The sequence below is a fragment of the Strongylocentrotus purpuratus genome, unplaced genomic scaffold, assembly GCF_000002235.5.
Source record: "Strongylocentrotus purpuratus isolate Spur 01 unplaced genomic scaffold, Spur_5.0 spur5_scaffold_15, whole genome shotgun sequence".
Taxonomy (NCBI): domain Eukaryota; kingdom Metazoa; phylum Echinodermata; class Echinoidea; order Camarodonta; family Strongylocentrotidae; genus Strongylocentrotus; species Strongylocentrotus purpuratus.
The window spans coordinates 6,729,040-6,744,256 of record NW_022145600.1 but is presented as its reverse complement, the minus strand read 5'-3'; the positions used below and the strand labels follow the sequence as shown (position 1 = coordinate 6,744,256).

At 39.2% G+C, this 15,217-nt stretch overlaps 2 protein-coding genes across 2 annotated transcripts; both read right to left on the bottom strand.

The window, feature by feature from the left end:
- Window positions 1-4,558, bottom strand: LOC589325 (pancreatic triacylglycerol lipase-like). The gene is made up of 5 exons (XM_030985455.1): window positions 4,331-4,558; window positions 2,818-3,101; window positions 1,926-2,154; window positions 1,237-1,388; window positions 1-735 (listed from the first exon to the last, which is right to left on the bottom strand). The coding sequence occupies exons 1-5, from the start codon at window positions 4,443-4,445 to the stop codon at window positions 430-432; spliced, it is 1,086 nt and encodes a 361-aa protein (XP_030841315.1). The 5' UTR covers window positions 4,446-4,558; the 3' UTR covers window positions 1-429.
- A 625-nt stretch (window positions 4,559-5,183) lies between these two features.
- LOC584147 (pancreatic lipase-related protein 2) lies at window positions 5,184-11,359 on the bottom strand. Its single transcript, XM_784025.4, has 5 exons — window positions 11,263-11,359; window positions 8,987-9,270; window positions 7,750-7,981; window positions 7,002-7,132; window positions 5,184-5,858 (listed from the first exon to the last, which is right to left on the bottom strand). The coding sequence occupies exons 1-5, from the start codon at window positions 11,318-11,320 to the stop codon at window positions 5,544-5,546; spliced, it is 1,020 nt and encodes a 339-aa protein (XP_789118.3). The 5' UTR covers window positions 11,321-11,359; the 3' UTR covers window positions 5,184-5,543.
- Window positions 11,360-15,217: the final 3,858 nt, after the last annotated feature.

Here is a 15,217-nt window from a genome sequence, read left to right as displayed (position 1 = left end):
AGACAGCAATAATATTCGCAAAATGAAATTAGGAATCCCTGATGTTTCATTCTTTTGCTGAATAAAACAATAGCCTCCAGAACTACTATGATGGCATATCCACTGTAATTAACAAACATTTCCTGGTGAATATGATTTCGGGAGTACCGCCGACCCTTTTAATCTCACTCAGGGCTTTTTGTGGGAGAGAGTTCGATGGGAGGAAGAAATCCGAACAAATGCAACACTTTTCACAATCTGGTAGAATATTTTGGCCAACAACAGGGGAGAATCGAGGGGTAGGGGTGGATATATACAAATATATTATGTAGTTTTTCAAATTAGAAAGTGGACAGCTGTGGCAATAATCTCGAAACTGGAGGTAAATCATGATGATTAAAGTCCCCCCCCCCCTCAAGAAACTAGTCAAGAGAGGCCCATTAGTTTACGTTAATCAATACAATACGGCGTTTCGTCGTTGGTCACCAAATAAAACTTTCCCGTAACCGCGGTATTCAGGTCCGCGCGATAACCCATGATAGCGCAACCGCCCGTTCCGCATTGATCACCGCAGGTTCCAGCCTGATACCGTGCCCAACTCTCGCACGGCACCGCGGTAAACTCACAGGAGAGTGACCGCACAGTGTCTGCAAAGAGTGTGAGAGCACGGAGATGGCTGCAGCCTGACCAGAAATCGACGTCTCCGCATCCCGGCTGACGACGGGCGCCGTTAGGATAGAAATCCTGGTGTCCAAGCTGTAAAATGAAAGATAACGATAAAAGATAACAAATCGTGTGTGTTTAGGCTCACGTTTGAGACTTGAAGGTCGCCTTTTAATAAGAACATCTTTGTAGGTCGTATATTAGACTAAAATCTTTCTCAGAACGGTTCCTGGTTTTGACAGATTTGAGTATCGGCTATTGTTTTATTCAGACAGATTTTTCGTCATTAGGCGACGAGGAAATGAGAGAGAGAGAGAGAGAGAGAGAGGAGGGGTGGGGTGGGGCAAAGAAGTTGTTATTTGAGAGTGAGGGTATAGGCTATGACACACCCAATTCAACATTTTCCGGGAGCTCCATAAATTGTCCTTAATGTCGAAATATTTAACCCTTGTCGGGAAATTTCCTAGACAAGAATCAAAATATTACCCCTTATAAAAATGGTTCGAGCGTTTCCCCAAAGGAACGGGAGTTGAAGGGATTGGGTTGGCGCCTGAAATTTAGAACATGACTATACCAGGAAAATGAACTACTTACCTGCATCATCTGACCGAGTCCTGTCCCATCATTTCCATCTGTATGCATGACGTCAACAAAGATGGCGTCGGTAGGATCGAGACGGCACTCGGGTCCGTTGTCGCGGAAGTCGAAACCTTCGTCGCGGAAATTCGGACCTGCTGGGTCTAAACCTATTTTAAAAATTTAATCAATATTATTGTGTAGAAAAAGGAAAATCGCATAGCCTTTCAAGAAATCGTTTTAAGGAAAACTTGAATACCCTAGTATTGGATTGCCAATAAAAATCATGTCCGGATTACCGAACGTTTTTATATAAAAAGTAATGCACAAGGCTATTGAAATTGCCTTAGTTTGATTCTTTGAAGTTTTGACGATCGCGATTGAAAAGAGGAAAATGGGATTTAAAAATATATATATATATATATATATATATATATTAACTGATTTTTATGTCAAGGCTCTTTCATGGACTTTCTACGCTGTATCGCAACGAGGAGCGTGACTTTGCAAGTCACGTGTGTTCATTTATGCAGAACTCGTCTCGTTATCGAAGGGCAAACAATTGAAATACAAGTATTCATAACAGGTGAATGAAATATGAATTTCTAACGAGGCACTTCACAAAGGTTTGTGTATTAAATATGATTACATTGCGAAAACGGTCTGTTATCGCTGGAGCCTGTAGGCCTAACCGATTTATGCTTTACCTGTGATGCGTGCGATTCCGGGCAAGAATTCGCCAGCATACCCCATGACATGCGCGCCAAGACTCATGCCGATGAGATGGAGATCGCGGTAATACATGCCGGTCTCGAGGTTGAGGAAGCGGGCTAGTAACCCGATCTCTCGCCCGACTACCCGGGTGTTCTGATGGCATTCTCGGTAAGGGCCCTGAGCGCCTTCGCTCCAATCGACTAGGATGACATTCAAATCGTACTGGAGAAAGATATTAATTAAGCAAATCAATGTCTATAAACACAGATATAACACAAACGGCCAAAAGTGTACTGTTGAAAAGGTAGAACAATCCCGCCCCCACTCTTTTTGAAAGCACCCCCTATCTGAGGACTGCCAAAATTTCTGGATCCCCCTTTCGCGGGCTTTTCGAGGGCTTTCCCTGCCTTGGAAACCCCCCTAGATCCGGAACACTGCCCACCCCCAACACCCCACTTCAGTAACCTAGAAAAATAAATCAAATGAGTCTTTACAGGCGCGTACGCAGGGGGGGGGGGGGGGGTTAAACCCCCCCCCCCTTGGTATTTTTTATATGTGTATTTTGGAGGAACAAAAAAAACCCTTTGGTAATTTGTTTTTTGTTTTTGTTTTTGTTTTTTTTTAATTAAGAAAAAAAACAAAAAAACAAATTATACAAATGGCTGACTTAAAAAAGTGTCCCCCCCCCCCCGCTTATTCAGCGGCTGGCTGAGTTGTTGCGATTTTTCGGGGACAAAACAAAAAACAAAAAAAGTGTCCTCTTACCCCCCCCCCCCCCCCCCCTTGAAAAAATCCTGCGTACGCGTCTGAGTCTTTATGTATTAACCATAGAGATATATACTACTAAACACTTATTAAGTATATATCTCTATGGTATTAACCTACTGTTTCAAGGAGAGCATCTTTCTGGTCCTGTTCGAGGACCCTGAAGGCATTCGCCGTGTACCCGTGTACCGAGATCTTCGTCTTCTTTATCGGATCGTAGTTCGACGCTCGAAGTCCGGCGACATCCCCCCGTATGAGCTCCTGAGGATCGAACCGATTACGTCTCGTATAGAGGAAGAACCGGGTGTTGATGAGGGCTGGTGACCGGGGTGGGAAGCCGTAAGCATGACAGCCAGCACCGGTGAAGCATCCGACATCGTCAAAGCAAACTTCCTCGGAGGAGGCTGTATCGGGTTTGGAAGCACTATTAATTGTTTATGATCCTGTTTCAGTATTTTGTCCTATTAAAGATAAACTTGAGTTCTGGTAATGCGATTGCATTTTGAAAGAAAAGGTGTGGAATGGATCAGCAAAGTTGATCATATAGCATGCAAGTAATGGTGTGTAATGCAAGGTTCTGGAGTCATCAAAATCATCATAAGTTTGGCAGAGTCTTGGTAAAGTAACAACCACTTACAGAAAGATGTATATGGGACAACACACATGGTGTCAGGGCTAGTATACTACCCTGATTTCCTTATCTTTCTATGCTCATTACTCAGCCAGTATACATTTTCTTCCAAAATTGTTTGGCACATGACATTTAGTTGTAATCTTGAACATTCAGTGTAAGTTTCGTTAGATTCTGTGAGAATTCATTTTCTTTTTTTTTTTACCAGAACTCAAGTTTATCTTTAATATAACTGAATCATTTTAAGATAACTGGCGTTCTGGTGTCAATAATGTAACTTTGAACAAAATTGAGTCCTGAAATTTTTAGCATGACAGTTCATCTATTATGTTTACAAAACTCACCATATGTGTGTGAAGCAGGGTGGGGGGGGGGCTGGTATAGGGGGTTCCAGTCCAAGATCAAATTTGTATTTGGGCGATGACAACTTCATCAATTTGGGCAGGTATGTGATCTGTTGTGATTATTAGCTTATCTAGTCGACCATGAAGAATTCAATTTATTCTGGCAAGAGGCAACAAGGCCCTTTCGAATTTGAGCTCTTGATTACGCCGAGGGTCACGAATATTCTCGGGAAACATGCAACAATATTAGTCCAATCAACGTTAAGGTACAATGACATCCAAAAAAAGAAGAAGTGATAAACAGATGTTTTTTATCACTTATATATTTATTTACATTTATAATATCCCGTGATGAAGCAAAGTATAATACTGTAGAATCATATTAAATGGCACTGGCCGGGGCAGTATTTTACTGCTCCAAATAGCAAACATATTCACAACCTGTCAAATTAGCTTCATAGAAGTGTAGTTGAAAATTTCAGTGCCATCAGACTTTAACGGCAATGGCATACACATGCGGTATACATGTCAGCCAATCTATAGAAGAAAAAAAACTATCTATAACCTTCTTGAAATGCACAAATATTGAGTAAACATCAAAGCATTATAACTGAGGTTCGATATTTTGTTCTATATTCTGTATCATAATAATATTTACCTTGTCTTGAAACTGCACCGACCAAAATCAATATCACATATATAAACTCCATGACCAGGTACCGACTTGAAACTAAAATCTTTATCGAAATGAATTTACAATTCGAATAAAACATGAATTAACCGCTCTTCCGTCTGCCCTCTATTCCGATTAAACATGTCAATGTATTATGGATATAAATGACATAAGAATTACAAAACCTTCCAAGGATTGATGCACGAATATTTTGACCTTTTAATAGCAAGTATAGTGTGTGAATCAATTATTCCACACAGCTGTTCTAATAAGATAAGAAGAAAGGGATTAAAGCTTGCGTCATTATATCAAGGCACAGTGAGGCTATCTGTAGAATCATCCGGAATGATATGTTTTTTTATTATGATTGCTTACTATAATGATGATAATATTGTTAGTAATAAAAATGATAGCAACACAATCAATAATAACAACAACAGAAATAATAATAATGATTAATGAAAAGATTTTTTTTTTTTAAATGATAATAATAATGAAAATAATGATAATAATAATGATAATAATACTAATATTTTTAGCATTAATACTGCTCTTCAATGCAATTATCATTATCCCACGCTCCCTCTACCCATGTAATACTCCTGGAGAGGGATAAATGCGAGAAAAACAGTTACTCGTCTAAGAATGTAAGCAGCCAGTAATAATCGAACCTAGGAACTTTCGTTTGAGAGTCTTCCCAATATACCGCTGAGTGTTCTCGCTCAAAAGTTATTTTGAATAGAGCGAAGAAACATGAAACATGGGTTTATGATATTACTCCGAATGGCCAAAGGTCTTTTGTGTGTGTGTTTTGTTGTTGTTGTCGTTGTTGTTGTTGTTTCCTTTTCTTTTTGTTTTAATGATAATTCTCCATCTTCAGGGGTAGTACTATGCTTTATTTAAAAATTATAATCATAATATATACAAAGGATTGTTAGATTGTTTTGAAATATACAAAATCATCTATATAACTTTAAAATTGTTTTTCTGTGTACTGTTTTTGATAAATTAGAAAATGTACTAATGAAGTTTTGACTTGTAACTGATTTAACTTCTGAATGATGTAATTTGTGTTAACTTTGTTTTGATTTGTACTACTTCTGTTTGGGAAAATGAAACATTTCATAATGTCGGTCCGATTGGAGTCTGTGTGACGGAGGTACGATGTCTTTCAATCGAGACAAGCCAGCCTGAAACCTTAGTCCCAGGGCTCTGGGATGCAGTATGGAGATTCAGGGTTTGTATCCAGGAAAAAGAGTCCCCGCAGGTCCTTGTGGTCTATCGCATGATACCCCATCTCGGAGCAGCCCCCGACCCCGCAACTCCGGCATAACCCACTCATGTACGCCGCCCAGCTCGGGCACGGGTAAGCCTTGAATTTGCAGGTGGTGGATCGGAGGCTCTCGGCGAAGTAGCGGGAGGAGTAGGCGTGGCTACATCCGCCCAGGTCGCTGCCGTATTGACAAGCAGGTTGGTGACGCCCGCCGTTCGGGTAGAAATCTTGATGTCCCATCTGTATGTTTGATGGTAAATTAAAACGCCCTTAGTTACATTGTGATTTATACGATAAACCTTGATGATATATTTTAGTCTTAAGATGTTTAGTATGTACCAATTTTTATTTTCAAATCTCTTTCAGACCATTTTCTAGAAAGGAGTCTTTCTAATCAAGTTTGGGTTCCTCACCAAGATTTGAAATATTTTCGACTAGGGTTTAGACATGAGAAATATTTCATGTAGTGACCACCCCCTACCATGGTGGTGGATCCAGCAGGGGGGGGGGGGGGGGGTGCCCGGGTCCCCACCCCTGGGGGAAAAAAACTAGTAAAAACAATTTAATTTTACCTTTTTTTATAGATGGGCCCCTCCCCTGGTGCTCAACAAGGGGGGGGGGTGCGATTTTTTTGTGATTTTCAATGAGCGAATTATCGGCCGGCTGTTTCGCCGCTAAATATTTTCTCACGAATTGGGCCCCCTCCCCTGCCGCCGGCTGGATCCGCCCCTGCTCTACCCCCCACCCCCACCCCCTACCCCATGTCGGCACATCGATACACCCCCGCTCTTCCTTCTAGTGACTCCCAACAATTCTCATTATCATGATATCATCTTTAACTAATATCCGATACTGGCACTGTTACAATTAAAATCATATTGCAGGTAATCGAGCCAGTAAAAATCCCTGTTTCCCATCCATCTGACAATGTAAAGGGCATATCAACAGTGGCGTATCATGGGTCCTCTTAACTATGGGGCACTTCTGCATTATGAAAGTACGGGGCGGGATTATTGGATGGATGAAAATAATGCGAGAGAACGAGCCCATAGCTACAGAGGGGGAAGTGCATCATGAATTACCTATTTTCAATTTCAATTTTTTTTTCCAACAAAACATTACGAATCAATCATAATCATTTACCGATATTAAGGGAAACATATTGGAAACAGAGGGGTCCACTAAAAAGCAATGTTTTCATGTTGCCTTTCCCCTTCCCTTTCCCCCCTCTTTTCTTTGCCCTTTAATTTTGCCATTCAATAATATTACTGGGGGCGAGGAGGGGGAAGTAACCTATTGTCCGCCTAGCTACGCCCCCGGGGCTACTCCTTTGCACATGAACTCCCCCAATTTTTTTATTGTAAAAATTGATAATAACCCTACCGGAAGTGATGTTCCCAGACCGATGTTGTCGTTACCATCGCCATGAATGACGTCAACAAAGAGGGCGTCAGTGGGATCTAGACGACATTCCGGTTCGTCATCACGGAAAAACGGGCCCGCAGGATCGGAACCTTCATGTATATAAGGGCACAAAGGATGAAAGATGATTGAAAAACAAAACATATCTGTATGGGAACATTTTTACCGACCCAGGGATGGGGGGGGGGGGGGGGGGGGGGGGGGTTGATGTATTTTCCCCGAATGTCAGCTTTTGTCATAAATTTGTCATAAAACAACAGTTTTTTCTTAAGTGTAAATATTGTGGTTCAATTTTTTTATTACACTATTCAATTTCATTGTAAATCAACCATTATGAGTTCCTGAATTTAAGTGTTGACGTTTTTAAACCGAATAAATAATACAAAAATATAAATGAATAGATCAAAAGTAGTAAATATGCCAACTCTACACTGTGAAAAGGTTGGGCAATATTTTCCAACACTTTGCCAATAGTCAACCCAACCATCTATAGGGCAACATTTTCGTATTTTGCCCAACAGTTGGTCAAAATTCGAAACAATTATGCACGTGTGAAGAAGGGTACTTACATTTACCAATACCACTGGGCAAAATATTGCCCAATAGATGGTTGGGTTAACTTTTAGCACAACGTTGGGCAAAGTGTTGAACAAATATTGCCCAAACTTTTCACAGTGTACCCGGATAAGGATTTGAATTTTCTCCTGACCTGTTATTCTGCCAAAGCCTTTTTGATAGGCGCCAGCATAGCCAGCCGTGTGTGCCCCGAGACTGTGGCCCACCAGATGAACATCCTTGAAGTACATGCCAGTCTCCAGGTTCAGGAAGCGAGCGAAGAGGGCAATCTCGCGCCCCACCACCCGAGTGTTCTGGTGCTGTTTGGGGTAAACGATCCCACTTGCCCCCCTCCGCCAGTCCACGGTGATGACATTGACGTTCGCCTGTTGGGCCGGGATGAAGTTGAGACAAATTTCATGACTAGAGATCAACTTTGCCTTGATATCTGATGGTGGTGATGATGATGGTGAAACTTGTGATTATGATCACGATTATCATTGTTAATAATTATATGATAATAATTATTGAGATACGACGGCTTCGACGATATCGATGATGGCGATTACGATTAGGACGAAAATGATGAACATGACGACGACGACGAGGGCGATGATGATGATGGTAGTGATGGTGGTGGCACCTTTCAGTGGCATTGACGTTCGCCTAAATGCTACAAATCGTTCCTATTTTCACGAAGTGACGGTAGTGAGGAAAATCGTCAAGCAAAGTATATGCGATTTTCCTCACTACCGTCACTTCGTGAAAATAGGGACGAAATTTTGAATTGAAAAGGATAAGGTGGCTTGGTATGTTATGGCCCACTTAACGATATACGGCGGCGTCTGGTGGAAATGATGATGATTGTTTTTTATGGTGGTAAGGATGATGATGAGAATGATATTGATGATGCAAACTCTTATTACTTCGACGATGTTGACGATCAGGTAGATGACGAGTGGTGATGTAGAAGACCCCGGCGCTGTTATTGTAAAGAAAATGAAGGAGTAAGTGGTGGTACTGGTGACGGTGGTGTTGGTGGTGATGGGGGTGGTGGTGGCGGTGGTGGTAGAGGTGACGGTTATATTTTTTCGTATTATGCTGGTCGTATATCTGGCATTCCGTGTAATAATAAGGATGACGATAGATATACTGACGATAATAATAATGGAGTAGAAGGAAAAGGAAGAGAAAAGGGGGAGGAGAAAGTAGAAGAAAAAGAAGAAGAAGAACAAGAAGATGACGAAAATACCGATAATATATTCTCTCGTTCTTCTCTTCCTTCATCTATCTCTTCCATGTAATCCTTTTCTGTTCCCTCTCTCATATTACATAACTTCATTTTATACCCCCAAACATGCATGCCCCCCCCCCAAAAAAAGCATTCTCACATCTTCAAGGAACGCGTTCTTCCTATCCCTCTCTCCGCTCCCGAACCCATTCGAGTTCCATCCGTGGATCGAGAACATCGTCGGCACCTTCGGGTCAAAGTTCGACGCTCGGAGTCGGTCGACGTCATCTCGGATTAGCTCCTGAGAAAAGTTCCAGGTTCGACGTGTGAAGAGATAGAAACGGGTGTTGATGAACTCGGGGGATTCCGGCGGGAAGACGTTACCATGGCAACCCGCATCTTCAAAGCAGCCGAGGTCACCGTAGCATATTTCTGCTGCCTGGCCTGTTGGGATTTTAAGTGGAAAAGGGGTTTCAAGATAATTATACCTAAGATTTCTGAGTCATTCCTTCAACAAGTAAATAATAATTGTGTTATTGTTTTAATGACGTAATGTAGAATAACATGATACATGTATATATCATAATATACAAATAATACACAGCAGTGAGGGCATTAGTTAGAATTACCTACACGAGGTACCTTTGGACTCTCTCTCTCTCTCTCTCTCTCTCTCTCTCTCTCTGTTCGATTTTCTCTCTCCTCTCACATCGCTTCATGAGGGCGTTGCCAAGCTCCGCCCGATAAAGTGCGTTACTACCTTAGGATTAATATTGAATACAACTTGAGCATCGCAGTGTGGACATAAGATGCTGATTATCACAAGAAACAAACAAATACTTCAGTTCTGATGGTAAAGGTCAGTAGATGGTATCTGGAAGCAAGATATCAATATCTAGTTGCAAAGTTCATAATATGATTTCAAATCTATCTAAAAAGCGTATATTGTTAATTGGTTTTTGAATTTTTGCTGCCAATTGTACACTCGATGGCGTACGGGCCCATTTTTTGCTAAATGGTGCTTTTGCCCGAATGTTGGATGTCCATTTAAAAAAGATTCGAGCGATTAAAACAGACACTTTATTTTGAAAAACATGTTATGCTTACATCAAAATGCACTAGATTAGATATAAGAACAACACATTCGGACACCTCTTTGCCCGAAAGAAAGAATTTGTGGGCAACTTGCATCCTGAATATGGGATATAATTTCAGATCCCATCGGAACTCTTTTTAAATCATGGGGGGGGGGGGGGGGGGTAGTCTAGCACGTGGCCCTAACTCGCTTCGTACTCCAAGGACAATACTATAAATATAAAATTGTTTTAAGATAGCGAATGAAGGTGATACTGCACATTAGAAGACTATAGAACAGATGAAAATTAAAAAAAAAGGATTAAAAGTAAAGTAGTGGAAGAATAAGATTAACGCTAACATGGGCCGGGGAAATTAAATCGGATAATAATATCAACATAACTAAACACATTTTATATTGTAGGTAGTACTTTTGAGCAATAGTGGTTGTGAGCCTTGGAAAATACTAAAAGATCTTTCTCCCAAATGCCAATCATGCACATGTTGGTTATGTTTAAATCTGTATTCGTTGCAATTTACAAATTCTTGTTTGGCTAAAACAACCGCCGAAAAAGAGAGCCCCCCCCCAAAAAAAAAAGAACAATAATAATAATAACAACAAAAACAAACAAAAATTATAATAACAATAAGAAAGAATGTCGAATTGAGCAAAGTGATCAAACCTTAAGAATTGAAGGGTTCTGGTAGAGTTAAATCGAAAAAGCTTGTTCAAATAAGTATGGCAGCTACACAATTTCGCCTCGTACACATAAATCAATTTCGTGACTTCCACATTGAAGCTTAAATTTATTTTATTTAAATACAATATCATAATTTTATTCAATACTAATGCAATGACGAAATCACATTCACTCGCTTTACCCGCTCATAAAACTTAAAAGCAGGAAAATTAAAATTGGGGCAATTTTTGTTTGGCCCTCTGACGAAATTGAGCTCGCGCTTTCATTCATTAATGTATCAAGTTATAGATTCAGTAATTTTTAGTGCCATCTGATATGAAACATGTCAACGGAGAACCATTCATAAAAAACAACGATAAACCAGACTAGGCCATTGATTTCAAAATGCACATGAATAATCCCTTACGCAAACTTAAAACGGTGATGTTCGTTTCTAAGATAATAATAATAATAATAATACACAATATTTATTAGGCGCTTAATACGGGTGTCCCTAAGCGCACCATAGTCTGACTACAAAATTATTTACCAAAACTTATGATAAACACACAACTTATACATCTGTAAAAGAACATCATTAAAAGTGATGAAAACCTTAACGAGAGGATTTTCACACAATGAATGTAGATAAAATAATGAATATCGACCAAAATTACAGTACCCTTTTCGAGCAGGAAGCAGAGGAAAGCGATAAATATTGTTGAAGTCAAGACCTTCATTGTGCGTTTGGCTTGATTTTTGCCTTTTTTATGCAACTACTCCTGACATCCTTATTCCAGAGCAATCACGCTAATTGTTGTTTATTTATGATTATCGTTTCTTACGAGTGTAAGATTATCAAACTTATCTCACCAATCTGGCTTTGAGGGGACCACTTAATGGATCAAATAGACCAAAGTGTAGTGGAAAATGATAACGAGCAAAATATATTTAGCTGTCTCGAGCATAATTCCTTTGATTTCATGACAAACTTATCTCAGCATGTAAATATTGGGCCTACTTTATCCAGACAACGACCCCCAAGACTCGAATCCGTAGTGACCCCAAGAAGTTCTACGACTCGTGCTTCGATCGGCAACAATATCACTCCGCGCTCTATTTCCTACACTAGCTGAATGCTTTAAAGATAAAGTTGAGTTCTGGTCATGCGATTGCATTGTGAAAGAAAAGGTGTGGAATGGATCATAAAAAGTTGAGCATGGAGCATGTTAGTATTGGTGTGTACTGCAAGGTTCTGGAGTCATACAAATCATAATCAATTTGGCCCAGTCTTGGTAAAGTAACAAATGGGACTACACAAATGGTGTTGGGGTTACTTACCTTGATTTACTTGCTATGCTCATTACTCAGCCAGTATACAATGTTCGGCAAATGACATTTATTTGTAATCTTGAACATTCAGCGTAAGTTTCGTTTGATTCTGTGAGAATTCATTTTTTTTTTTTTTACCAGAACTCAAGTTTATCTTTAACCTCAACCATTGATCAAACACTGTACCTAACCTGACATCTCACCGCATACCTATCATTGAACATAATTCATAGAACATTTTGAGTTCCAGCAAAGGTGAAACCTAATTTATGAGATAACTCATTGTTTTTAAATGCCAGTTTGGGAGAACATCATAAAATAGAAACGTTCCATGACAAAGGATTGTTCTTCGATCACGAAAACTTAAAAAAGTTAAAGAAATAGACTTTGAGGCAATTCCAATACCCTTTCGTAATTTTCAAAGTAAGCATGATCTCATAACGTAATATAACTTTGAAATTTCTCACTTTAGGTGACTCACAGATTAATTGATTTGATTTGATAGATTGATTAGTTGAAGATCTATGTAATCTGATGTTTGGTTATTTCATATTGTATGCAATAAGAAACAGTCTTGCGCCCTCATCGACATGTTAAAAGAGATTGATTTTTTTTTTTTGAAGTCGCAGTTATATCCGTTTTACTTTGGAAAGAATTTTAGAAAGATTTAGGCAAACATATAGTTACATATCGTGAAGGAATTTAACGCTCTTCGTGTATTCTTTTGTAATTTTTTGAGGGGTGCCAATATTATCATTTAATCTCATAAGATAAAAATAATGATTTTACATGTAGTTGGTTGTTGTTGTTGTTGTTGGGTTTTAAGGCTGTCCAATCTGAAAAGATTATTTCCGTCTGTTTGTTTGTACATGTATGTATCTTGTAAGTCCCAAACACGTAAGGTTGCATCGTTAGAAAAGGTAATTCTGTACACAAAACGGAGAGTGTTACATCCGTCACTGATTGGGCCTACTTTTCAAATTATAAATACATTACACCCATCTGCATATGTGGTCCAAATAGGATAATAGACGTACTCTTGACGCCACGGGTCGGCTCGAGCAATTCAGCATTATAACACACACATTTCATTGATTCCTCGAATCTTCAGCGCCTTCAGTATAAGTGGACTAGGTGGAATGCAAATTGATATAACTATAATAATTTCTATTTCTATTTCTATTTCTATTTCTATTACTATTACTATGCCCTTAGAGGAGATACTCTCTGCGACAGCGGAAAGACTCAGACGATGGAACACATCTTGCAATGCGGCGGATCGGGTTGCACAGATGAAGACCTGGCCCTTAAAACGGCCATTGCAGCAATCGGGCGATGGAAAAACTAAATTTAATTTAATTTAATTTTAATTAAGGAACTTTACATAACTATCTTGATTTAAAGTGACACGAACGAACGAACGAACTATTGCCATTACCATTACCATTGCCCTCACCGTTATTACTACTATTACTACTACAATTGCTACATATGTATATATATTTCTATCAGTTATGATATTGCTGTTACTATTACTATTATTTGTCAGTTGCGCCGCTCCAAAGTTTTTGAATAACCTACCAATATACATAATAAATCCCCATCTATTGTTGTCTTTAAAGTTTTGATGAAGATACTTGTTTTCAGGAGTTTTGAATAGTTTGTTATTGTGTGTCCGTTAAGTAGTGTTGTTAGCAGTTCTGTTTTCATCACAACTATATAAATTGATCTGATCATTATTATCATTGTTATTATTATTATCATTATTATTATCAGTATTATTATTATTACTATTATTATTTGAATTATTATTACTAGTACTATTACGACCACTATTGAACTCTTGCTATTACACTTGGAATCAAATTGAAGTCTCATCTAATTTTAGAGCACCCAAGAACCCATAATGCACCACCAAAAGGAGCTGTAAGTTCAAGATACAATGAAGGTCAAAGGTTACCAGCAAAGCTCCTTTGGGTCTACTTAAGAGACTGCATGAATGAAATTGTCGTCAACACACATGTTCAATAATTTGGGTTCAAGCCTTGCCATTTGGACAGTTAACAAGGAATTCCTTGATCTTTGATAGTTCAGTAGGATAGCTAGTAGAAGTGATAACGTGAGATTGGAGACACGAGCTGAAAAGAAATACGAGTAATGGAGATTTAGAGATGGCAATAGATTGTGGTGATTTGTTATCTACTACCTTTTCTGGGATTTTTAAAAATTTATTCATGGACATTGTCTAAAATTTCCCGTAATACATCTAAGGGTTGCGGTGTTATGATATTTCTTTTCACTCGTTATTTTACAATTTCTTTGTACATTGTACATCGATAAGTTGATTCATGGTATAAAAGCAAACCAGTCCTGCCCCTCCCCCTACTAAAGCATCCACAACCCTCAAATAGATCTGTAATCCACGCTCTCGGCTGATCTCATCATGTCTAATGGGTCGAGGGCTGTGTAGTACCTACAACCCGAAATGAAATGAATCGAATAGCCTGTGAGTAGTAATAATAATAATAAAGACGGTGGCTCAGTGGTTATAGCGCCCGCCTCAAGAACGGGAGGTCGTGGGTTCGAACCCCGGCCGAGTCATACCAAAGACTTATAACAATGGGACCTTCTGCCTTCTAGCTAGGCGCTCAGCATGTTAGATTGGAGAAGGGTAGTAATAACATATTATGTTGTGCAGGGCCCGCTGGAAGAGCAGTTTTATAACTGAAGTGGCTACACTGGGTAAATAAAACGTTATTATTAGTATTATCATAAAAGCGCTTACCACCGAAATCTCTAAGCGCTACAGTAAGAACTATATCGTTTTATGTGTTAGTAGAAAAGATGTCAAATTTCCTTCTTTTTGTTTGTTCTTTTCTAAGAAATAAAAATGGTAAAGGTGTTTATCTTCATTTCTCATCTTTCTGCTGTTTCTGCATTTACGCTTTAAATTCATTTTGTAGCGAGGCCAATCATGAGGATGACGAGGGTGATGAGGGACTGAGGATAATGATGAAGATTGAAGAGGATGATGATCATCACATGATCATCATCATGAAGATGATAAAGAAAACATAATAATTACCACGATATTTTACCTTTGTATAATTATGAGGGCCGCATGTCCAGTATACAACCACCTTCGAATTGGTCAATGAATCAATGACCCTAAGTCGCAAATAGCAAAAATCACAGATGCTGTAAAGACTGTTATGTTACATGTTGGCGAGGAAGTGGGCTGTCTCTTCGGCCATTCCCATACCCTCTTCACATTCATTACGAGTTAACTGTACCTTTAAGATTAG

What these genes read in the sequence shown, in the direction of transcription:
- LOC584147 (XM_784025.4), bottom strand. Translation starts at nt 11,320, where the DNA reads ATGAAGGTCTTGACTTCAACAATATTTATCGCTTTCCTCTGCTTCCTG. An exon ending in AGGCTTTGGCAGAATAACAG is followed by an intron (nt 7,133 to 7,749) that starts GTCAGGAGAAAA and finishes ATATACATGAAG; the next exon opens with GTTCCGATCCTGCGGGCCCG. An exon ending in GTCTGGGAACATCACTTCCG is followed by an intron (nt 5,859 to 7,001) that starts GTAGGGTTATTA and finishes TCAAACATACAG; the next exon opens with ATGGGACATCAAGATTTCTA.
- LOC589325 (XM_030985455.1), bottom strand. Translation starts at nt 4,445, where the DNA reads ATGTTTTATTCGAATTGTAAATTCATTTCGATAAAGATTTTAGTTTCA. An exon ending in AAGATGCTCTCCTTGAAACA is followed by an intron (nt 2,155 to 2,817) that starts GTAGGTTAATAC and finishes ATCTTTCTCCAG; the next exon opens with TACGATTTGAATGTCATCCT. An exon ending in GACTCGGTCAGATGATGCAG is followed by an intron (nt 736 to 1,236) that starts GTAAGTAGTTCA and finishes TTCATTTTACAG; the next exon opens with CTTGGACACCAGGATTTCTA.